Source organism: Papio anubis, chromosome 19 (assembly GCF_008728515.1).
Source record: "Papio anubis isolate 15944 chromosome 19, Panubis1.0, whole genome shotgun sequence".
In the NCBI taxonomy this organism is placed as follows: Eukaryota; Metazoa; Chordata; class Mammalia; order Primates; family Cercopithecidae; genus Papio; species Papio anubis.
In genome coordinates this window covers 381,024-404,930 of record NC_044994.1, presented here as the reverse complement: position 1 = coordinate 404,930, position 23,907 = coordinate 381,024, and the positions used below count along the sequence as shown (strand labels likewise).

Genomic DNA, 23,907 nt, shown 5'->3' with positions numbered 1-23,907 from the left:
TGCTGAGATTTATATTTTTTAAATTTGAATTTTTTTTTATTTTTTAGAGACCGGGTCTTGCTCTGTCACCCGGGCTTGAGTGCAGTGGCGTGATCTTAGCTCACTGCAGCCCTGAACTTCTGGACACAAGCGATCCTCTTGCCTTCGTGTCCTGAGTAGCTGGGAGTACAGGAGTGGCCACTGCACTTGTCTCATTTTTAAACTGTTTTGTAGAGACGGGGTCTCGCTTTGTTGCCCAGGCTGGTCTAGAATTCCTGGACTCAAATGATCCTCCTGCCTCTGCCTCCCAAAGTGCTGAGAGCACAGGTATGAGTCACTGTACCCAACTGAATTTGAAATTTAATAGGTTGATGTTATTTCCGTTCTCTAAGAAGTAAGAACCAAGCACATGAGTAGCACAAGCCTTGTTAGTGCTGCCTGGTGTTGAGCCGACTTGAGACAACTGGCGATTTGGGGAGCTTCGTTATTATACGTGGGGCCGCGCCCGTTGCAAGTGAGTCTCTCACTTTCCTGAAAGTGGATCTGGAAACTGAGGCAGTGCGGTGAGATGAGGCAAAACGGAATCAAATGGGAAGAATAATATCTGCCCTGATGATTTCACGGGGTTCTTAGGAGGCTCAGATCAGATCATTCATTTATTCAACAAATGTGTGATTCACCGAGCGCCTGTCACAGGCTGGGCGGCGCTCTAGAACACGAAGGAGATAAAGAAGGGAAATGTTTGGCCTTGGAAGGAGCGGCAAATTAGTCACTGCTCGTATTTTTAAAATAGTTCATACCATAAGCGCTTTGAAGAGGGCTAGCTCATTCATTTCCAACCTAGCACAGAACATAGACGCGGCTCATACACCGGTTATGTGAATGAACGAATGAGTCGCAGAATTCATTTCCTTGCAAGCCTGTCGTGTCTCCCTCCAGCAAGTTAAAATGAGTGAAGTGTGGATGTGGTCTCATTTCTTGGGTAGTTTAACGTTCCACACCAACTTGAATATGGTAGTCTAGCCTCGGATCCTTTCAAAGCACAGCAATGGTGAACTTTTTAGTTAGAGTTTGATTCAGTTCAGGTTCGTGTTCCTTTTTTTCCCAATCACCGTTTTAGCGACACAGGGAGTACCTGTTTTTGGTTAATGGGCTTTTCATGTTTGGTGTAAATCCATAGTCCAATATTTCTTTTGGAAAGGAAGATAAATTTTTCCCTTGACATCCCTTTTTTCCATTAAGTTAAAAACAATGTTACTTCATAAATGTGATTTCAAACAGCTGGATTTTAATCTTTCCACCTTATGGAAAGAGAGCCTTTGGCTCCCGCCGCACCCCCACCACGTGGCCCGGCCTCCCTCCGCACACAGCTCTTCTAACCTGGATGGTGCCGCCAGCGAGGCGCGCGTGGGTGTGCATTTGGGCTGCGTTCACATGTTATTCTAAACTAGGTCAGCAGCTCGGCTGGTTTCTTTTTCTACACTCTTTTAGGAGAATGTGAACAAATGGAGGATTATAATACCCTTTTTATACAGGTTCACAGAAATACTTTGAGGACTCTTACGTTGTGTTTCTTTACAACAGGTAAAGGTTATTATCTTGTGGGCCATAGTTCGCCCCGAGAGGCAGGCTGGGCTGGGGCAGCCCCACACATGGTTCGCGTCGCTGGAGGAGGCCTTGGTGTGCCGATGCCCAGCCTTTTATTGGAATGACGGAAAATTTGAGTTGAAAGGACCTTGGACTTGATCCAGGCCCGCCACCCTTATTCCAGACACAGAACCAAGGCCTGGAAAAAGGAAGAGGCTGCGACAGTCAGCGGCAGCGAGGAGCCCGGGACTCCTCCGGAGGCTCTGTCTTCCCTCTGTCTACTGAGTGGGCTGTGCTGTGTGAATCCTGCCAGCCTCTGTGGTCTCCTAGGGCCAAGCACACACTCAGAATGCAGGATGACGGTCACTGTAAGATGTAGTGGACCTTTCTGTGCTCAAGTGTATATAATTGTGTAACTTCCTTTATTCTTCGTTGCTTAAACGGATGGTAATGTGTTAAGTGTGCAAATTTATTTTAAAGTCCTACAAAACTGAATTCCGTTTTCAAATATGGATTTGTACAGATTTTAGGGAGTCTGTGTTCAGGGTGGCCTGTAGGGATTTGGGTATGGGATCTGCCCTATTTTTATAACTTGCCAGCATGGCCCTTTAGCAGAAAGCACACATGATTTCCCCATGTTTTACATTATAAATTCACTGCTACCCACGCCTGGTGTCATGCCTGATTTTTCTGAGGCATGAACGTCTGAGAGGTGAAATACGTTGTCCAGATTCTCACCACAAGACGGTGGCAAGTGGGAAATAAAATGTCTCAGTGTCCTTTTGTTAAGCCAGCGCTCCTGAGTTCTGCCGGCCCCTGCCACGGCTGGCTGCGCGGGCTCCCCCATTCTCGGAGGTGTGGAGAACTGCCAAGGATGTTTTCAAACCGAATAATAGAGCCCCACAGCTATGACTTTTGCAGAGCAGGCCGTGGAAAGAAAGAGGGCACCTTGCTACTCGTGTGGGCAGTGCCGTAGGGCGAGGCGTGCGTGGCAGGCCTTGGCGCCCCTGTGGAGTGCAGGAGGGCACCGTCCTGTGTGTTTCAGACAAGGAAGGTCCTTACCCAGATGGCCCTTCTCCAAGTGTAGTGTCCTGGGCTCTGCAGATAGTCTGAGCTCCCAGACAATCATGGCATGCACATGGGGGAAAGAAAAACCGGCAACAGTCGCCGCTCAAGAGCACCAAGCTTGCATTGACTGCTCCATGCTTTATATTGTACTTTTTCAGAGTGCAAATTCACCTGCACCAGCGGTAAATGCTTGTATCTTGGTTCGCTGGTCTGTAACCAACAGAACGACTGTGGGGACAACAGTGACGAAGAGAACTGTCTCCTGGTGACCGAGCACCCGCCTCCGGGCATCTTCAACTGTAAGTCTCTCCTCCCGCCTGGGCGGCACTGTCTGGTGTGGTTCGGAAGCGGTTAGGAGGTGGGGTCCCTGGGACTTGCGAAGGAGGTTGTTTTCTGGTTCCAGAAAGAGATTTGCATTTTCACAAAGGAAATGTTTTCTTCTCTTAGGATAGAGGGGCGGCGTGTTTAAACGTAGGAAATTCGTTCTGTTCTCTAAAGTGGTCGGCGGAGCTGTGTTTTGAAATAGGCTTTTGCTATTTATCTGAGCAATGCCTGGATTCCAGGAAATCATATATTGATTTTAGTATTCTTTATACCAACATTCTTACTTCAGAAGTAATTTTAAATTAGCAAAGAAAGGTATGTGGAAGGTCCGTAATTCATCATGCAACTGAAATAGGAAAGTAGAAAAATTTGCATGGGATCCTTAAAGGTTCTGGTCATGTGTTTTTCTGTTAGATGCTGGATGGAAACAGCTTGAGTGAGGTCTTGACACGTGTGAATCCCCAAGGCTGAGGCTTTGAGCGTTTCTTGAATTTGAAGAAGTGGAGTCAGAGTTTGAAGTTCGTTGGTTTTTGGTCTCATGGGTTTTGTGAGAAGGGAAGAGACAGAAGGCAGTTTGGAAAGCCCGCTGAACTTAGGAAAGGTGGTTTACTGTTTTCCGTGTTTCTCTGGGCTAAGTGAGGGGGGTTGAGGGTGAGGATCAGCTTGCAGTTGCACACCTTGGGAAGAGCGTTGGCCGGGCCGACCCTCCTCACACGGCCTTCTTAGACCATTTTATGATGCGTTCAGCGTCTCTCCCCATTTTTACTGACATTATTTTGAGGAGTTATATTTGAGACAGATTTAAAATTTTTGTTATGGAAATTAGACTACATAAATACCAGTGCTGCAAATGTGAAAATGGGAGGAGATTTAAAAAAAGAAACTATTTTCTCTATTCCTACTGTATTTTTATATTGGGGGGCACGTTATGTATGTCCCCAATATAAAAATGACTGTGCTCTAGCACGTTTTAAGCCTGCTATTTATGCTTGCTAAATTCAAGAGTCTTATGGTACAAATAGTTTTTGTCAAGTTTTTCCATTGTGTTTCCATTTGCGTTTTCTCCTACCCAGCGCTCTTTGAGTCCCATCTCTGTGCGTTGCATAGACCGTTCTCAGAGGTTCCGGGGTGGGCGCGTGCTTGCCTGGCCCTGGCTCCGTGTTTTATGCAGCCGTCTCTGTGTAATACAGCTTTGCCTCTCAGCTGGAGTCATCTGGCCCACAGGCCCCGGCTGCCCCCAGGCCCAGGATGGCCCGGAGGCACTCGCTCTGGCTGTCCTACTTAGCGCGGGAACCAGGGCTGGGTGCAGGAGGAGGGAGGAGGGCTGCAGGTCAGGACGGGGGACTGGGAGCTGGGTGAGCACCTCCCTGAGGACGAGCAGGCAGCAGGCCAGAGGGCCGGGAGCCCTGAGGAACCCTGCTTGTCTGCATGGTGGAAACGTGGATGGAACAATGTTGTTTTCATCTCCTGAGCCTCAGTACCCTCCGCTGCACAATGGCGGCATAAGAATGGTTGTTGGAGCATCACACGGGACAATCCACAGACAGCGCTTAGAGCAGCGCATTCCAGGCACTAAGCACCCAGAGATGACCTGAGCTCAGGCTGGGGTCTTAGAAGGAGGTGAGAAAGGCAGCATCTTACTCTGTTTTCTCTGGACTTGACGAACAGCAGACACCAAGGTGAGCTGTGTGGAGAGTATCAGGACCTTGTGTGCTGCCTTGACTGGGGTCAGAGTTCTGGAGCCCTGGCCTCCGCTCTGGGGGGCCCCACAGGCTTCTTCTGTGTTTGCGGCCTCCTCCTCCTCCCCCTCTACTACAGGGCCCTTTTGCTGAGGGCGTCCTTGTTTTCAACCCTCCTTCCTCCCCTTCCTTCCTCCCTCGCTCCCTTTCTTGTCACTATTCTTTCCAGTTTTTAAGGCCTGTCTCCAGATTGCTTTTCCACTCATTTTTTAAAATGCAAGCACTTCAATTCTGCCTAAAAGCCAGGGCAGCCGTTACATCCGTCAGTGGTCCAACTTTGTCCTAACAGAGGAGTCTTACCATCCTGTTGGCAAACTCTTGGCCCTCCACTGTTCAGATATGACTAGAACTTTTGTCTTTATAGCTAAAATGGGATATTATTTACAATATACTCCTTCTAAGAAGACTGGAGAACCAGGAGATGGAAGGACAAAGGGCAGGACCGTGGCTGTGGCTTCAGATTGATCTGGGTTCACGGTTCGCCCGAGGGGAGCGACAGCGCCTTTCAGCTCAGGTTCTCTCCCTGTGGAACGGGCACAGTCCTGCCATGCACGCATCTGCAGGAAAGAACGTCTGTGGGAAACACAGTCTATGTCATCGTGTTGCAGTTGCCATCTCCACTCCCCATGTGGCCCTTCCTGGGGGGTGCGCGGCTGTGACTTTGGGCCGTCTGTAATGTCAGAGCCGTTCCGTACACAGAGCAGAAATGCACAGGTGTCTACAAGTGCGCTTGCCCAGCGATCCTGGGTGATTCTCCCTATTCTGTCCCCTGGGGAGGCTGCGACCTGGGCCGTGGCTGCCCCCACTTTCCCCTCAGGTTCTCTGCAGGTGCCCGAGGGAGCTGGCTGAGTGGTCATGGGGGGACACTCACGGCGCAGGTTGCCTCTGGATGGTTCCGTGTGGCTGGGAACTCCGGGGCAGGTGGTGGTTCCTCTGTCCTCCGCTGCAGCTCACCTCCGCCAGGTGTGCGGCTTCCCAGGGGAGGAGGCCGGAGGGTGGCCTCAGGTTGAATAGATACATATTCTCTTCCCTGTATTCTGCTGGGCAGTGAACAGGGAGATTTCACTTCCTGTCAATAGCTGTGAACCTGCCTCAGAGCCTCTCCGGTTGTCAGTGGGTGTCAGCGGATGACACTTTTTATTGGATCCTTGACCAGCCCATTTCCTACAGCGGACAGACAGCCGGCCTTTCGTGGTGCGCCGCTCTGACGGTAAGGTCCCCATCGTCTCCACATGGACGGAGTCAGAGTGTCACGTGAACTGTTGTCTGTGAAGCACCACGCTCCGGAAAGGTGGTACCTCGTTCTTCCTGCTTAGGAGCAGGATTGTGCGATCTGTGTTCCCTTGTTCCCACCCGAAGGATACACTCAGTGTCCCAGCTCTGAGGGTGCTGAGGCTGAAGCGAGGTGAGACCTCTGGGTTTCCAGATGAGCTAGAATCAGTTTGGTTTCCTGTCCGTGCCGTTAACTTTGAGTACGTTCCACGGCTCAGAGGTCTTGGCCGTATCTCCCGTTTGATATTTGCCAAATTTCAGCGTGAATTAAGGTTAGCAAGAAAATGTGACTGTTGTTTCTAAAGCCAACAATAATAAGAATCACAGAAGCTCTGAAAGTTGCTGTAAGTAGCTTTTCTCTTCAAACAAAAACGCGTTTGGAGCGGAGGCTGAGGCACAGTGGGCTTCGTCTGCCTCTTGCCTCTCCTCACCGTGGCCAGGTTATCCGTGGACCGAGGCTGCTTCGTTCTGCTGAGACATCAAAGGGTTTTGCGTGGACGCGGAGGTCTGGGCTGGCGTGCGTGGACGCGGAGGTCTGGGCTGGCGTGCGTGGACGCGGAGGTCTGGGCTGGCGTGCGTGGACGCGGAGGTCTGGGCTGACGTCCGTTATCTCCTGGGGAAAGGGTTTTCCTGGCTACATCTTTCTGTGGAAGAGGAAATATCCCATCAGCCTCAGTCACCAGCTTCTGTCACATCTTTTCTCTGGCTGCTCTATCAAAATACTGTACCCCTGAGTAGTAAACATACAGATTATACAAACACAGTTATTTGTTGTTTACACAAATAAAACAATTATACAAATTATTCCTTACACAAACAAAATTATTTATGAAGTACCTTCTCTGGTCATTGTACTGGGCCTTGTGGAAACGAGGAATGAAGGAAAATATAGACGCTGCTGTCAAGGTGCTGAGAGTCAGGAGGCGAATTCACACCTGCACAGTCAGTGAGGGAGTGAGGGCCGAGCGGGTCCAGTTGTTCGTGGTTCGGGGGATACAGATTCCTCCTGGTTGGGTTCGTGGTCACAGTGGCTTCCTGGAGGAGGTGTGCTGGGTGGCGAGAGGAGAGGACAGAGTGCCAGGGCCCAGAAGAGCATGAGCGTAGGGTGGCGATGAGGGTGGCGCTGTTCTGGGACAGAAGGCCGTGGCTGGGGCCTGCGTGGGGCACAGCTGAGAAAATGGGTTGGGCCTAGAGAGAGAGAGACCGGTGTATGAGGCTCCACCTCCTGCCCTGGTCCCCGGACAGGCCACCTGCTAGCCAGCCAGCTGCGGGGAGCCTGAGACTGGCATCCCGCTTGGTGGACCCGCCACCTCACCATTCCTGCCCAGCCAAGGACATCCTGCGGTGCTACGTTTCCAAAGCCCCTTGGCCACATCTTACTGGGGGACAGCAGCGCTCCTTCGACGGTCCAGAAGTGATCATTGAGTGGTCTGTGCAGCCTGGGAAGTGCCACCTCCTCCGAAAGCCCTGGTGAGCACAGACACCCCGAAGCCAGCTCTGCTGAGGGATTCTCGGCTCTGGACCTGAAGAGTAACGTCGGCACTGACAAGAAGCCACAGCTTTTCCCTTTGAGCTTCAGCGGAATTTCCAGGTAACTGAGAGGATCTGATTCGGGGAGAGCGGGGAGAGGAGCAGCTCCCCTTTGCTACTGGAGCGTCAGGGGAAGCCGCTTCCCTCTGTATAGAGACCTCGTAAAACTGACCCCAAATCAAATGGACTGGAGCTGACAAAACGCACCCAGTTACGCCAGGATTATGACTTCAGGACTTTTCAGGAGGAAACTTTTTCCTCCCATTGCCATTTAGGGTAATAACAACCAAATAAAATAAAACCCAACTTATTAAAATCTGAGCTGATTATCTTACTTCCGAAACCAACTCTTCCCACCTTCTTCATTTTTCCCCCAAAGAGACTGGCATCCTCCTCGTCACCTGTAGGCACCAAGCTCTGACTGCCCTCCTTCCCGCCTTAGGCCAGCAGCTTCCCACCTCCCAAGCATGTTGTTTGTTGAGGACTTGGGGATCAGGCTTATAACCGCATAACCGCATAGGAAACCTGTGCATAACTAGGGCTCGCAAATGCTAGACGCTTCTATTTTTTTTCCCTATAATGATTGCAGTGAACCTTAACCATGATTCTCTATATTAGAGAATAGTCACCAAATGTCCTTTTCGAGTTCATATTTCTCCAGTTGTCTTATAAATGTGCGTTTCGGTTTGTTCTGTTTATCATTTGTTTGCGCCAGGATCCAAAGAAGCCCCAGGCATCGTAGATCGCTTTGCTCCTGAAGGATCTCTGACTCTGTAGGTTCTCCCTCCATATCTATATCCCCTCCCTCCATCCTCCTGTCTCTCTCTCCTCCTCCTCGTCCTCCTCATCCTCTTCCTCCTGTTCCTCCTCTTCCTCCTCCTCCTCCTCCTTCTCCTCCTCCTGTGTCTCTCTCCTCCTCTTCCTCCTCCTCGTCCTCTTCATCCTCCTCCTCTTCCTCCTCCTCCTCCTTTTTGTGACTTTGGGGGGAGGGGTCTGGCCTGTTTGTTCTGCAGTTTCTGTGCTCTGGGTTTTGCTGGCTACTTTCCTGTGGAGTCACTGAACGTGCTTCTCTGTCCCACAGCATTGCTGCCGCGTGGTAGGCAGTGCAGAGGCCGGGGGAGACTCGGGTGTGATCGCGGGGTGGGAAAGCACTATCTCGCTGCAGCTCTTCTGTCAGGAGTACACCGTGTCTGCTGGTCTCCTGTGTGACACCGTCGGGCATTTGGGTTTGCAAAACAGTCACCACCAAATTCTGTCCTTTTTTCTCCAGTAATTAGTGGGGATACGTCTATAAAGAGAAACTCCCCATCAACAGTTTGATTTCCCTGAAGTGTATATCGTATAGGATCCATTAACTTAAGGATGAGGGTTCCCTGTCACTCTGCACGGGTGACCGCTAGATTTCCTCTCTGTGTAATTATGAACTGATGAATTGAACTGTGTTTGATGCATACACTTAAAGTTTTTAGGAGCCCCCTCTGCTACACTTGGATAGCCAACTCCCAGGTCCCATCTGGAATTTGGGGATGGTCAGTGACCGGTGTAACTCCAGGTTAAACTCCAGGCGTGCAGGGGCTCAGCCCTCTCCCCTTCTCTTCTTTATGATCCTCCTCAGCATTTTCTGTTCTCTAGCTTGCTTTGTTGTGAGAATGCGGTATATCATACATATGACACACAAAATGTGTGTGAATCGACCGCTTATGTTATGGGTAAGGCTTTCAGTCAACAGTAGGCTATTAGTAGTTAAGTTTTCAGGGAGTTGAAAGTTACACACAAATTTTCCACTTCACGGAGATCAGAGCCCCAACCCCCAAATTGTTCAAAGGTCAACTGCACATGGTGGACACTCAAGAGTGTTGACTGGAGACCGCTGATCCTTTCTCTGCTGCCTCCCAGCATCGTGTGAGCGTGGTTGCCAGGTGATCAGTGCCCATGCGGTCTCTGCGGAAGCCTTGGTGCCTGGAGCATGTAGCATATGGTGCATGGCCCTGTAAATATTTGCTGAGTGTAGGGATGAATATTATTATTTTAGAATACTCAAGCCTGACCAGAGGATGAAAAAGGCTTTTGCTTGCATGGCCTAGTACCTTGCAAGTGGAAGCAAGGATTGAAAATGTCCACGTGATCCTGGCAGCCTGCATGAGAAGACGAAGGAAGAGACCACACAAGGCCGGTGCCCGCAAACTGCCTGTCCTTCCCAAGCGTGTTTAGACTGCCATAAACACCCAAACCAACCAAAGTGGAAGCCTGCTCTGGTGAGCATTTATTCGGGACCGACAGCGTGATCAGCTTTGACCGTGCGTGTGACAAGTCAGGCCTTCCCAGTCCTGCAGCCCTGGACGGACAGACCTTTGGCTTCTCAGTATCTGTCTGCTGTGTAGGAAGGACCGGTCGTGTCAAGCCCAGAGGAAACGTGGAGTGCTTCTGGCCGGCCCTAAAGACGTGTAAGTGTGCGAGCAGATGTGAGTCTGTGTGTGCTTGCATGAGATGTGAGTATACCCGAGTGGGACTGTGTCTTGTGTGTGTACAAGCATGTGTGAGAATGTGGAGTACTGCGTGCGTGCACAAGTGTGTGGGTGTCGGAGAGTGTGCGTCTGGTGTGTGCATGCATGCGTGGGTGTGTCGTGGGTGGAGTGTGTATGCAGTTGTGTGAACGTGTCTGTGCACGTGCGTGAGGGTGAGTCTGGTGGATTTGTGCATGAGTGTGCACGTGTGTGAGGGTGAGTGTGGTGCGTATATATGTGAGAGTGTATCTGTGTCCGTGTCTGTGCGGGGGTGTGGGTGTGCGTGAGGGTCTGTGGTGCACGTATACATGAGTGTGTGTGCGTGTGTGAGAGTCTGGTGTATTTGTACATGAGTGTGCGTGTGTATGCATGTATGTGTGTAGGTGAGGGTGTGTGGTGCATGTGTGCATGAGAATGTGTATGTACATGTATGTGAGTGTGTGGGTGTGTGCATGTGTGGGTGTGCGTGTGAGGTTGAGTCTCTGGTGCGTATGTGCATGAATGTGTGTGTCTGTGTGTGAGGGTGAGGCTGTGTGGTGCATGTGTGCAGGAGTGTGTCACCTGGAGTCACCACCACTCCCTGCCTGTGGCTTTAGGCAAGTTGTTCAGCCTCTGTGGACCTCGGTTTTCTCATTTGTAAAATGAGGATAATATTGGTATCTCTTTCAAAGGGTTGTTCTGAGGATTTACTGAAATCGTGCAGGAAAGGCAGTTGGAGTAATGCATGGCCCACGGTACGGGCTCGGTGGGCATCATCTGTTGGAGGGTCCACTGCTTCCTGGGGAAGGGAATTGGGAAGGCAGCTGCTGTTTGCCGGGTGCTCACTGTTCACAGGTATCATCTGTTTATCTCTCAGAAGCACCCTAGAAAGGTCATAAGAATGCAGCGCTCAGGGCAGTGAGGTGAGTCACTCAGAGTTACACAGCCAAGCCGCTGCCGGGTGTTGAACTCAGGCCGTGGTTTTGTCTGTCTTTGGAGGTGCTGTTTTCCCCTCCCATGGTATTTTTCCAGTAAGATAGGGATTTGCTCCTCAGTTCTTAAAAGGCTTGAAGGGCTTTGATGGTGGGGATCAAACCAACCATATTCTATTCAGGAGGGCCACAGCGGATGAACGTTTTCAGGTGATACATAGATGACGATTTTTGGTTTCAGGCTGGATTTTCAAGCAGATTATGAAAAATTGACCTCAGAGCCCCTGTGTGTCAGGGATCGTGGATTCTGTTGATCCCTTGGGGTTTGCTCCAGAAACTGATAAACTATCCCGTCTTCGATTGTGCCCTGTCCAGGTAGCACTCGTGTGACCCAGAAGCCAACTCTCCTCTCTGACTCGCTGCTCTGGCAGGAGGATGGGGATGATGACAGCTGCCCTGGGGAGGTGAGAGGCCGCGTGGCTTCAGCATGGGGGCGGCTGTTTCTGCCATCACCCTCCCCGCTTCACCGCCTGCCAGACGTGGGCTTTTAGCCTCTGATCCCCAATTTCCCTCTGACTCTCGTGTGAGCGCATCGGCCGCTTCAGCATCTCCAGCTGTGCTGGGAGGGGTGGGGCCTGCCTCGGGGCCCTCTGGCATTCGGCAGATTGGACTTTCCGCGTTGCCGTTGCTGACTGCAGGAGGCACAGATGGGTCTTCCGGGCTGTGGTGGTCCTTGGAGCGAGGCTGGGGTGAGGGGCTCTGGGCTTCCACAGACGTAATTCTGGCTGGCCTCCATCAAGGCCACATTCAATGAATCGGGCTGTTCTGCGGAGCAGCCAGTGTGCTTTGGACGGGGCTCCCCGCCCCCACGCTCCTTTTTTTTTTTTTTTTTTTTTTGACTTAAAAAAAGAATCTATGGCAAAGCAATTACTGCCTGTGACAGTGACCCAAGGTGGTGTTTAAAACAAGATGTGGAGGGGAATGTGCCTCTCTCTGGGCTGGCCACAGGATCGGGTTGCAGGGACTGTCACTGGCAGCTCACTCCTGCCTGAATGGTTCTGTGGGATGAGCCCCAGGGAGGTGCCAGCAGCCTCACCCTCCCCTCCCGGTCCCGCCCCGTGTGTTGGCTGCCTTTGTTTCTCCAAGACGGTTTCCTGATCAATTAAAATCGTGTAGGGTCTTAAACGGTAATTCTGCCTTTTCAGATAAACAAAGGCGGAGAACAAATGGGAGGGTAAGTTTTAATAAACCTTAGGCATCATTTCCTCCTGCTGTGACACTAAATTTACTCGGATAAAAACAACCTCTTAGATTTACATTTTGATTCTGTTACTGCTTTCATGTGTGCGGGGCTGTCCCACTTCAGATGAAATTTATCCACTTCTTTAAATATTTAGTAGTCTAGCGTGGATGTTAATGAAAGTCTGGCGGTGCTATTTTGAGAATTGCAACAATGATAGTAATTTTCAGTGTCAGATTCCTGCTTCGCAAAGGGAAAGAGGGATGGGAGAAGGGGGAGGGAAAAATGGTTTCAGTTCTAATAGAGTTTGCCATCCGCTGGGCTGTGCCAGACAGATGGGCCATGAATACTGTCTAGACGCTCTCTGCCTGAGCAAAGCCCTGGTCTCTAAGGACACGCAATGAGACGCCGGCTTAAGTAACTGGGGAAAGTCAGGGCAGGCTCTCCTGGAATCAGATAGAAATCAATGTGAACCTGCTTCCGGGGGGAGGCCGAGGGGCGGCCGGGAGGGTGTAGGGACAGGGGGTGCTAAGAGAAAGGGCCCTCTGTTACTGATCAATTTTAGTGCAAACTTGACAATTATTAGGCATTAGGGAGGGCGTGAAAGGACAGTTGTAGGATGATAACTCTATTGATTTAGGCCGTGCTGCCCAGAATGCAGAATGATATATATCAGACTCGGGCTTCAAAGGCCAGAGAGGAGCTGGGGTGAAAAGGAGGATGTCGTCGTGTGTGGTTAAGACGGGAATGCAGCCCGCGGGGTGACCTGCGTTAATTGTGTGTATTAACACCCTCGGCACTGCTCTTGTCGAAACCGTTGGTCTTGACTGTTCATTTAGCATCTTAATTTGCAGGGGTTTTAGAGGCTTGCCGGGCTTGCTTTCTCTTTTTACGAATCTCTGCGAATTTCTCCACGCCGGGTCTCTTCCGGGCAGCTCCACGACTGGCAGAGCTGCAGGAAAGTGGGTAAAACATTCCCCAGCACCTGCCTGGCTGCGCTTGGGTGCCTGCAGAGTCGTGATGCTTGTCTTCCTCATTATTTTCTGAGTGGCAGGGATGGAGTTCATGTGACATCCGAAGTGAGTTTCTGCTCATGAAGACTCCCAGTGTAAGTGTGGCGAGAGTCGGGAAGGAGATGTTGCGGTGAAGATGAGATTGGGGGGCGGAGGCTGGGGGAACACCGGCAAGGCGGGGCGGGACGCAGCAGCCTGCCGTTCGGCTGGGAGGTGCTTTGTCGCTTGGCTTGATGGCCCTAATCACGTCTTCGTCTTGAAAAAAATTACCCAAAAGGGTACTACAGTGAAACTCGGAAGGGACCGTCTTTGAGTAATTGCAGAAATGAAGCTGAAGTCTAAAGCTGCCATGAGGTATGTCGTGGACTGCAGAGGTGGGTGACCCTCCGAGGGCTGGACTTCTGAATCCACCCTCTGGGCTGGTGCCTCTTTCAGTCATGTCAGCTTCAACGTGGGATAAAACCAGCAACCTGAACTCTGCAGTAATCCCTTTTTCATTCCTTCATCCATTCTCGTTCTGTCCCAAGAGCTAATAGCAGAGGGAAAAGAAGATATTTTTTGCTTCTTCCTTCCCAGAAAGAAAAGAGAGATCAAAGATAAAAAATATTTTCAAAGTTGATGATCACTGGAGAGGGAAAAAAGAAATCTTGTTTCAGAAGTTTGCAGTTGTGAGCAGCGAGTGGGTCTGTCCTTTTTCCAGACGGCTCCTAAAAACTTGCCGTGGTCCTCCAGAGGGTCCAGCTGTTCTTAGAGGGCACCTTCCTGCCCTAGACCCTGTGCCTGCTGTTCACACAGGGACCTTCCACTTAGGGCGGAGACTTCATTCCCTGGGATGGCCTGTAGGGAAGGGACACATGGCAGGGGCTGGGCTGTGGGCGTCAGCACTTCTGCTGCCAGCCGTGAGGCCTGGAAGGGGAGCCTCATGCTAAGTGAGAATTTACCACCTCTTGGTTCTGTTCACTTAAAATCTTGGGACCATAAAGTGCATCTCCCCATTTCAGAGACCCCGGCGGCTCAGTGGGGTGACCCCAGGCTCACGTGTGTGTTTGGGCTTACACCTGTTTGGGAGAGGGCCCCTGAGCCAGGCTGTCTGCTGTGGATGGCTCTGCCATGGCGCTGTCTCATGCATCCTGATCTATCTCTTGGTTGTTATTGGGGGTGCTGGGCATCTGTTATTTGCTTTACTCTAAAAATTCAGAGAAAAAGGAATTTGAGCTACACTTCTGGCCTTTTACCCTTAGATCTTGGGGGACGGTCAGCTGTGGTTCCGGGTAAGGTGTACTGCCGCGGGCCCTTGCATGCCAGCTGTTCTCCCTGTCTGGGGTTGGGCGGGCGGTGGGTTCAGGCCCAACCGCTCTCTCTGTCACGGGGCCGGGGTGGTGGCTGAGCCAGTCAAGCAAAACGATGGACCTGCCATCACGGGATGTAAGCCTGTGTCTTGACTGCACGTGACTTTTCGTGGAAGGACAGCCAAAGGCACACGCTGCCGAGAGAGTTCCCTCTCCCGTTTACGTAGGCTCTGGAGAGAGAAGTGTTGAGCGTTGTCTCTTCCTGGGTGAGAGGGGTTGGCATGAACCCAGAATTGTAAATGCCAATCTGACCTTAAAAGGCTGGCAGAGGCCCCGCCCTTCCAGGTCTGCCCGTGCCTCCCGCTAAAGCCCCATGAGGCCTCTGGGTCAGCGGCCGCTGCCTCCTCTCGTCCTTCTGGTTCAGTGTCCGCTGTCATGTTAGGAGACGTTAACTGGAAATGACAGGACCTGGGGCTTCTCCGCAGTGAGCTTCTCCGACCCCCCCCACGCCCCCCAAAAACAAAACAGAAGATCCCAAGACTGATTAGTTTTCATAAGTTGTTGAAGGAGAAATAGTTGCTGAAAAATTATGTCTGGACAGGGGGCTGGAGGGTGTTATAGAGAAAACATGTTTGGGGTAGTCACTTGTGGAAAATTATACACTGAGTCGTACAAAACATCCCATCTTTGGGATACTTAATGGAAGGTGTTTTTCTGAGTGTTGAATGTGTGTGAGGCATGGGCTGGGCTCTGTGGGCAGGTGCAGGGCTGCAGGGGCTGGGTGATGTGGGAGAGTACAGTGTGTGAGGCATGGGCTGGGCTCTGTGGGCAGGTGCAGGGCTGCAGGGGCTGGGTGATGTGGGAGAGTGCAGAGTGTGTGAGAATATGGGCGCAGGCTCTGTGGGCAGGTCACAGGGCTGCAGGGGGCTGGGTGATGGGAGTGCAGGAGTGTGTGAGGTGGGCCTTTGCCCCAGCACCTGTTGTCCCGGTGCAAGTGGTGCATCCTTGAGAGAAGGCCCTTAAAAGTTGTAGCCAGTATCTATACAGTGCCAGTGTGGGACAGAGGGACATCTTCCTGAGCCTGGGTGCTCAGGGAGGCCACCGTCACCGGCTGGCGGGGTCTGGAGAACCCCTGCTCCTCAGGGCGGCCCGATGGGAAGAGTGCCTTGGGAAGTGGCTGGGCAGGATGCACTCAGGAAGCTAAAGCCTGAGAATTTAAATGACCGCTTCAAGGTCACAAAAATAGTCTTTGGCAGAAGTCCTGATATGTATGTTTCTAGTCTGTTTGGGCTACTATTACCAGTACCCTAGACTGTGATAGGTTTGGCTCTTTGTCCCCTGCAGATCTCGTGTTGAGATGTAAGCCCCAGTGCTGGAGGTGGGCCAGGTGGGGGGTGTTCGGGTCATGGGACGGATTCCTCGCGGCTTGGTGCTGTCCTCGAGGTAGTGAGTGAGTTCTTACAAGGTCTGGTTGTTCAGGTGTGAGGCACCTCCCCCCTCACTCCTCGCTGCTGCTCCCCAGTGTGAGATACCAGCCCCCCTTTACCTACCATGATGAGCAGAAGCTCCCTGAGGCCTGCCTAGACGTCGACACTGTGCCTCCTTATAGAGCCTGCAAAACCCAGAGCCGACTAAGCCTCTTTTCTTCATAAATTACCCAATCTCAGGTATTCCTTTATAGCAATGCAAGAGATGGCCTGATACAGATGGGATGGCTTATAAACAACCGAAATATGCATCTTACAGGTCTGGAGGCTGGGAAGTCCGAGATCAGGGTGCTGCCGGACTCAGTGTCTGGCGAGGGCTTGCATCCAGGTCCGCAGACGGTGCCTTCTTACTCTATGCTTACGTGGCAGAGGGCAAGGGAGCTTGCTGCGGTCTCTTTCCTGTGGGCACGAATCCCAATCCTGAGGGCTCTGCCTTCGTGACTGAACGCCTCCCAAAGGCCCCACCTCCTAAGTGCGTCACTCAGGGGTTAGGGTTTCAACATACGGCTTTGGGGGTGGGGAGGGAGTACAAAAACCTTCAGACCCTAGCAGTGCTTCCCGTGTCTTAGGCCACTTCTCCTTCCACCAGCACATGTCCTCACACCAACTTGTCAGCTTAGGCAGCGTCAGGGAGGCGGGAGGACCCTCCCTTGCAGAGTAGGTGGCCGACAGTGAACGTGGCGTGTGCCCCTGGGAGTAGGGACTGGGCATAGCTAGGAAGGCTGTCAGAGGGGCAGGTGCCCAGAAGCTGTGCCTTTGGGATTCTGTAAAAAAGGGTTTGGAGGAATCCACATGAAAGCCACAGCAGGAGATGAATAGGGAGGGAAGTCAGAGTGTGCCCGGCACAGCAGGGTCCCAGCGTGGTGTCCCCAGTGTGGGGTTCATGGTGGCGGCGGCTCCTGGCGGCCCTCCCTGCTGTGCTGGGAGGATGCAGCCGGTGCAGACTGGGTGCCGTGGAGGGGGCAAGGAGGAGTCTGGGGCTGTCTTCCAGCAGAGGGATAGCCCAGCAAAGGTAGTGGGTGCACTGGAGAGAGAGGGGGACCCCTGTGAGCAGGTCTCTGCGAGGGTGGGACCGAGTCTCGAGAGGGGAGGTGTGGACAGAAGAACTCCAGTGCACAGGGGGAGACTCTCCTGGAGCTGAAGAGGAGGAAGGCGGGAGTCCTCGCTCCTCGCTCCTGGGCAGAGCTGCTGCTATGAGTCAGCCTGGGGCTGGGGAGTTGGAAAAACACTGACGTAGGAGGGATCTGCAGTCCTGACAGTCAGCGTCTTGGTCATGCTCTGCAGTGTTCAAAAGAGCTTTCTGCGTGTATGAACTTCTCTCAACAATTCCACCAGGTCGCGTGTTTACTAATTGCTAAGTGCTTTACTTGAGTCATCCCATTTAATCGTTAGAACAACCAGATGTGATAAGCACTCATTGGACCCTCCTTAGGATTAAGGAAGTCAGCGGCAGTGAGTCCAGCCTCAGCCTGAGGGGTGACCCCCAGCGAGAAACTTCAGGAAGGCCAGAGGCAGCGTCCTGGGGCGAGTGAGGAGGACCACAGGGGATGCCACAGGGAATGCCCCTCTCCAAGTGCGAATGACCAGGGAGAGAAAGGGCGCAGAGATGGGCTTGCGCTCTGCTCGGCACGGGGATCACTGCGGGGGTGCACACGAGCGAGCGTGAGGTCACGGGATTTGCATCGTGTGCAAATGAAATGCAAGAATCACAAGGACAGTCTCGTTTTAAAAGAGGCAGGACCCCGCTATCTTGCCTTTTGAAAACAGATGATGGTGGACTTTGGTTTGCATTGCTCCTGGCCTGCCTGTGGTCACGGGCATGGACTCACGTTACGGAAAGCAGGGGTCCGTGAACTGGTGTCCTGCTGTGTGTGAACCTGGGGTGTGAGGCGCGAAAGGAGCAGGACCCTTCATGGTGTTTTCCTTGGAGGCCCAGCCCTGAAACGTGTTTGTGTCACACATGACAATAGATTTGTGCACTTTTCGTATCACAAGAATGAGTTAAAATCAAGAGTCAGCGGCTCTGCTAGTCCCTAGTGACCTTGGTTTGTTAACACCTCAAGCCTGATTTTTCGAGCTGCCGGCAAGGAAGTCAGGTTTGATCCCTGGAGTCACTTGTGATGCAAAAAAAAAAAAAAAGCTTTCTGAAATGGCGACTTGACCTCTGTTATTAACTTTAATGAGATAAATATTAGATGGAACATTTAGCCAAGAGAGGTGTTTCTTTGTAAATAATGTTATTATTTTCAGGTGTCTGAGAGACGTTCATCAGGGCATGTGATGTCTTTGAGCCCCCGCTGAGATGAGAGCCCCAGCCCCGAGCGGTGCCCACCCATCCTCTGCAGGGCGTCCAGTGCTCCACCTGCCCTTCCCTCTGTTGCCCCTCGTTACCTCTCCACCCCGTCCCTAGTACTGCTGTGTAATCTGTTCGGTGGGGACAATAATGACGCAATGTGTGATCCAGAGTCTAGCACCTCGTGGCGCCTTGATGGAAATAGAAAGCTGTGATCACAGCATTAAAATATGCTAACAGGCTGCGGGAGCTAATGGGCGCCGCGTTCACACTGCAGATGTTCACTCCGGCGCTGCCGCCGGCTGCGGGGACAGAGCCGGAGGCTGCACCGTGCACGCCCAGCGTCTCATGGTGGTTTTGTTTATTGCGGGGGTATTCTCCGAAAGGGGCGTCCTGCCTCCTTTATAAGGTGTGCTGTCGTTCTGGCTCTGCGATGATATAAGCCCCCTTTTTGTCTGACTGTTAGATGCGCAAGCAGGCGCAGTGCTCACGTGGAGGGAATGTTAGCGATGATGACAGCGTGCAGTCGTTTGATGAAAATAAATTGGATTTTATCCTGTTTGTGGTTAATGTTTATCTCGTTGGAGTTTCTGAGCACTGGAAAGAGGTTCTAAATGTGTTGTCTAAATTTGTGAAGGAATTCCAGTATACCACATTTAAAGGGGTGATTTAAGTGAATTGTATTAAGTTGTGAGTAATACGGAATTTTGAGTGTCTGGCTTGCAGTGTTGTCTTCCATTTGCTTCCTGGGTCAGCCTGGCAAATGACTCCATTCTCTTCTTCATTTTTGCTGTTATTACTGCCCAGGCAGCTCACTCCTTATTTTCTTGCTCTTACTTTGGGGAAACCCATCGGATGAAACATACAGTCAGTGAGTAGACAAGGCAGCCGGAGGCGATCTGCCTACAGGTGGGTGGCGTTTGTCACGCTGAGGGACGCCTGTCTCTGCAGAGAGCAGCAGCAGGACACGTCTGGCCCGGGCTGGGCATTCACCTGAGCCGCAGGTCCGGGCACAGGCACAGGTGAGCTGGGAAAGGGCCCGGCCTGTCCAGAAGGTGCTGGAGGACAGAGACGCTGTGTTGCCGTGACAGTCCCTGATGTATGGGCACGTGTGGGATGTCGTGTTGCCTTTGGAGATCAGACCACTCCACGCCCTCAGGAGCAGCCTTGGTCCTGTTGTGTTCATTCATCAGGCATCCCCTTGGCTGCGCGCAGTGCTGGGTCACCCGCGGCGGGAGCAGGGCAGGCTCAGTCCGCGTTTGTGGAGTGGATAAACACAGTCCCTGAGCTAGGCAGTGTAAAGGCTGTGCCTCCGAGGGACGTGAAGCTGGTGGATGCTGGACACCTGTATGTGCAGGAGCTAGGGCTGGGGAGGGGCAGAAGCGCTGCCTGGGAGGGGCACCAGGACCAGGGATTTTCCTCAGGCTGGGCTGGCAGGCAGGTCATTTTACCCAGTGGGCACTTAGGCAGGAGGCCTGGGGTTTCCAAGCTTTTGGGGGACTTATGCAAATATTGAAGACCTGAAAAAGATTCTGCTTCCAAAATAGGAAGTGAAAACTGCCAAATTGAAACGGACACATTTAAGTAAATGTTGACAGAACATGAGGGCTTGTCCAGTCGTCACCTGCAGTTCACTGTCTCAGGTGGGATGCGGTGCTTTTTCCTAGTTTGATGTGACGTCTGTGAGGCCTGTAAGGGTCATGAGATGCCCTGGGGTAGCCGTGGTGAGAAGAGGCTGGAGCCTGTGGAGGCACCTGCTCCAGGTGAGCAGGTAGAGGAGACACCAGGAGCAGCTCCGTGTCCTCCCGCAGCCCGGGCGGCTCTGAGGGTGGGTCCTCATTCGCTCTGACGCGCCGGCTGGATCCCTGGAGATACAGGCAGAAGGTGGAGAGGGGGCCGAGTCATGTCCTCCCCCATGGCTGGCGCAGAGCTGTGCATCCGGCTTCCTCCTTCCACACAGCCCCAGGGAAGAATCCAGGGCTTGGCAACCCCAGTTCAGCTGCGTTCAGCCCCACACTGGGTGCCGTTTCTGGTGATTTAACGTACAATTGAGCAACTCTTGGTGGTGCTAAGATAAATGGGTGATAAATTGCAGTTGTGTATTTTTAAGGTTATGAAGAAAGCAAATATTTAACATATAAGCCTGTTTATTAGTCAGTTTTACTCAGAGCCCCGGCTTGCAAAGTCTGACTGCCCCGAATTCCGTGTGGAGGTTCGGCCGGGACTTCTGGCAGGAGCGCCCGCCGTGTCCCGCGCTGTCTGCGTTGTTAGGAAACGTGTCCTTGCTTGGCTCCCAGCATGTGGGGAGAAGTGAAGGTGTCACTGCTGTGGCAGGAACACATCTTCCAAGAACTAAGGGACATCTTGTCACGGACTCCTAGGCAGGAAACAGGGCAGCGTTCCAGGTGTCAGCTGCTGTGGTTTGAGGTGTGAATAAATAATTACCGAAATGACTGGCTGTGGTGGGGAGCAAGGAGCAGGCGCGCGTTTTGCCTGAAAGGGGGAGACCGAGCGTTAGCAGCGGTTCCCCCGCCGTCTGCCTGCCTTCCTGAGCGTGCCACATCTGCACAGGGGCGCCCCTTCCCGACCGGGGTGCCCTCGCTCGCCTTCCCTCCTGCTTCCTGTGCACCTCGCCAGGGTTTCCCTGGGCAGCTCTGGTGAAGGGCACGCGTCACGCTATCCGGGCCCTCTCCACGTCTCAGCGGCCAATTGCCTTTCCTTTCTCTTTCTATGATGCTCCTGTATTGCCCCTGGATTCTTCCAACGCACACCGTGTTGGATTTTAATTGTATGTTTAATGACTTCTCTCTTACTAGATGATGAGTAAATCCCTCCCAGGGAGGGTCTGTGTTTTGTTTATTTCTGGTCCCTCAGTGTCCACTGCCAGGTCCGTGTGCACGCACAGGTACACACCAATCTATCAGATACACATGTATTCATAATAATTTTGCTTTTTAAAAGGGTATTTTATATAAATAGAAATGGGAAAACTATTATATTTGCAGACATAAACCAATGGATGCTATCGGTGCAGGTTTGGGCCCCAGCTTCCGGCTCGGTGAATCGTGGGTCAGCAGAACGATGCCACTCGTTTTTCCTGGGACATGTGGTTTCCTCTAGATTCTGTGGCTTACAGCGCTATCCAAAATTCCTTCCACTCCTGCCTCACCTCCTTTCTCGGCTCCCGGGATTTCTGTCTGGGGAAAACCCTCAGCCTGTGTTTTTCCTCTGGCGTGAGAGCAGAGAATAGTCATCCACATAGAAGGACACTTCTGTGGCCAGGTGTGTGGGGCTTGCCCACAGCCCAGCAGTGGACACCTGCTGTAGCATCAGCTCCACAGGCTGGGGACTCAGTCCCTAAGGCTGCCCCTCAGACTCCAGTTGCAAGTCCAGGCCTCAGGAATTTCTGACCGACTGGCTTCAAGTTGGGGTTCCCACAACCCCCTCGCTAGGTTTGATTAATTTGCTGCGGGGGTTGGGGGGGCGGCTACAGAACTCAGGGAAACACGTGTTTCCGTTTACCAGTTTGCTCCAAGGAGATCCCAAAGGACACAGATGAAGGGCTGCGTGGGGCAGGGCTTGGGGAAGATGTGGAGTCCTGTGCCCTCCCCGGGCAGCCCCTCCAAGAGCCTCTGCATGTTCCGCTATTCAGAAGCTCCCGGAACCCTGCCCTCTGGGATTTTTGTGGCCGCTTCTTGATGTCAGCATTTTTCCCCACCGATGGGGGTGGGGTCTTCTCTGAGAAGGGTCGTGTGAGCAACAGGAAAGGCGGGGGGAGAGCGATGTTTCGCAGGCAGCTGAAAGGAGGACAGGAGAAGGTTGGGGAGGCTCTGTTTCCTGAGGCCTGATGCACCCGACCTTCTAACAGAAGAGTGTAACAGGGCTGTGGGGTGCACGAGCCAGGAGCCGTGGAAGAAAGCCTGGTAGATAGATCCACATCACAGCACCACCGCCTCTCCCCATGGTTCAGTTCACAGGCCCTCCCTGAGCGTCCCCGGGGCCCTCTGCTGTGAAGGCAGCTCCCCCTGCCTCGATACCTCGATACCCCCAACCCCACCTGTGCAGTGGGCTTATTTCGGTGCTGGTCTGATGCTCTTCATGGTGGTAAGCTCCATGAAGGCAGGAGTATGCGCAGGGAGTTTCCTGTCCTTCACTGCCCCAGGGTTGTGGCAAATCACTTACTCAGTGTTTGCCTGTGGAGTGAACAGGTGCATGAATGGTCTTGGAAAATGATGTATCCCGGCACCACGGTGGTGGTCGTTCATACGTGTTCTCATGACTTCGTAGCTTTCCCTAATGGCGAGGCCAGCAGGCCCATTCATTTGTCGCTGAAAAGTGTGGTAAAGGCAAGTTTCCTAACCGGACCAGGACTACAGCCTCCAGAACACGCAGGGCCTGGGCGTGGGGAGCCCCGACGAGGAGCCTGCTGCTGGTGCCGAGCGGGAGCCATGGAGGGTCCTACACCGTTGCGCTGACGCTGCGCGATGAGGATTCCGAATGCCATTCATGCAAAACAAATTTAGCAACTCAGAAGGAGAACGGCGCGCTGCTTTAGAAGCACCATGTGTTAGCAGGTGTGGTACAGACCTGACTTCGCTTCCGTGGCTGAGGAAGGGGAGTGAGTCTTCTGTGCATAAATGTTTCCACAGGCACCATCCTGGGTGTCCTGCCTGACCAGACTTGTGAGCGGGCGCCAGGTTGGAGCATGTGCCCAGGTGAAAATCATACATTATTTATTCATGTGAGCAGCTCTGCGCCTGTTTTCAAACATTCACTGCTTTGTTTTGTTTGTTTTGTCTACTTGCATGAAAGACGTGGTAGACAGAATACCCCCCAACAAAAGGTGTCCACTTCTTCATCCCTGGAACCTGTGAATCTATTACCTTGTTAGCAAAAGGGACTTGACGGATATGATTAAGGCTAAGGACCTTGAGATGCGGAAGTTATCCTGGACCGTCCAGGCCTGGAGACATGAGTCCTCTCAAAACAGACGCTTTCCCAGCTGTGGTCAGAACTAGAGGTGACCACCAAAGAGGGATCAGAGCCATGCGACGTGAAAAGGACTTGACTTGCCATTGCTGGCTTTCCAGATGAGGAAGGGGCCTCAAGCCAAGGAATGTGGGCAGCGTCTAGAAGACGGAAAAGGCAAATGAACATTGTCCCCTAGAGCTCTGGGAAGGACACAGCTCTGCCGCCTCCTTGATTTTCACCCAGTGAAATTCGTTTTGGGTTCCCAACCTACAGGACCATGAAGTAACAAATTGGTGTTTTAAGGCCAGGTGTGGTGGCTCACGCCTGTAATCTCAGCACTTTGGTTTTGGAAGGCCGAAGTGGGAGAATCACTTGAGGCCCGGAATTCAAAACCAGCTTGGGCAACGTAGTGAGACCCCATCTCTACAAAAAAAAAAAAAAAAAAAAAAAAAAAAAAAAGCCAGGCGTGGTAGGTTATGCTTGTGGTGCCGGCTACTCCGGAGGCTGAGGCAGGAGGATCACTTGAGCCTAGGAGCTTGAGGTTACAGTGAACTATGATTGTGCCACTGCACTCCAGCCTGGTGACAGACTGAGACCTTATCTCATAAAGAAAGAAAGATTAAAAAATAACATTTGGTGTTTTTGGGGTTTTTTTCTGCTTTTCTTTTCCTGAGATGGAGTCTCACTCTTGCCCAGGCTG

At 52.2% G+C, this 23,907-nt stretch overlaps 1 protein-coding gene across 10 annotated transcripts in view; it reads left to right on the top strand.

Annotated features, from left to right (window-relative positions):
• LDLRAD4 (low density lipoprotein receptor class A domain containing 4) overlaps positions 1–23,907 on the top strand; it is a 428,295-nt gene that overhangs the window by 217,835 nt on the left and 186,553 nt on the right. For 9 of the 10 annotated variants that reach the window (XM_017951482.3, XM_017951490.3, XM_017951496.3 and 6 more), the window contains one exon: positions 2,793–2,933. The exons of the other annotated variant lie outside the window; for it this stretch is intronic. In XM_017951482.3, the coding sequence (XP_017806971.1) occupies positions 2,793–2,933 (141 nt within the window). The remainder of the gene's footprint in view (positions 1–2,792; positions 2,934–23,907) is intronic. 10 annotated transcript variants of the gene reach the window in all.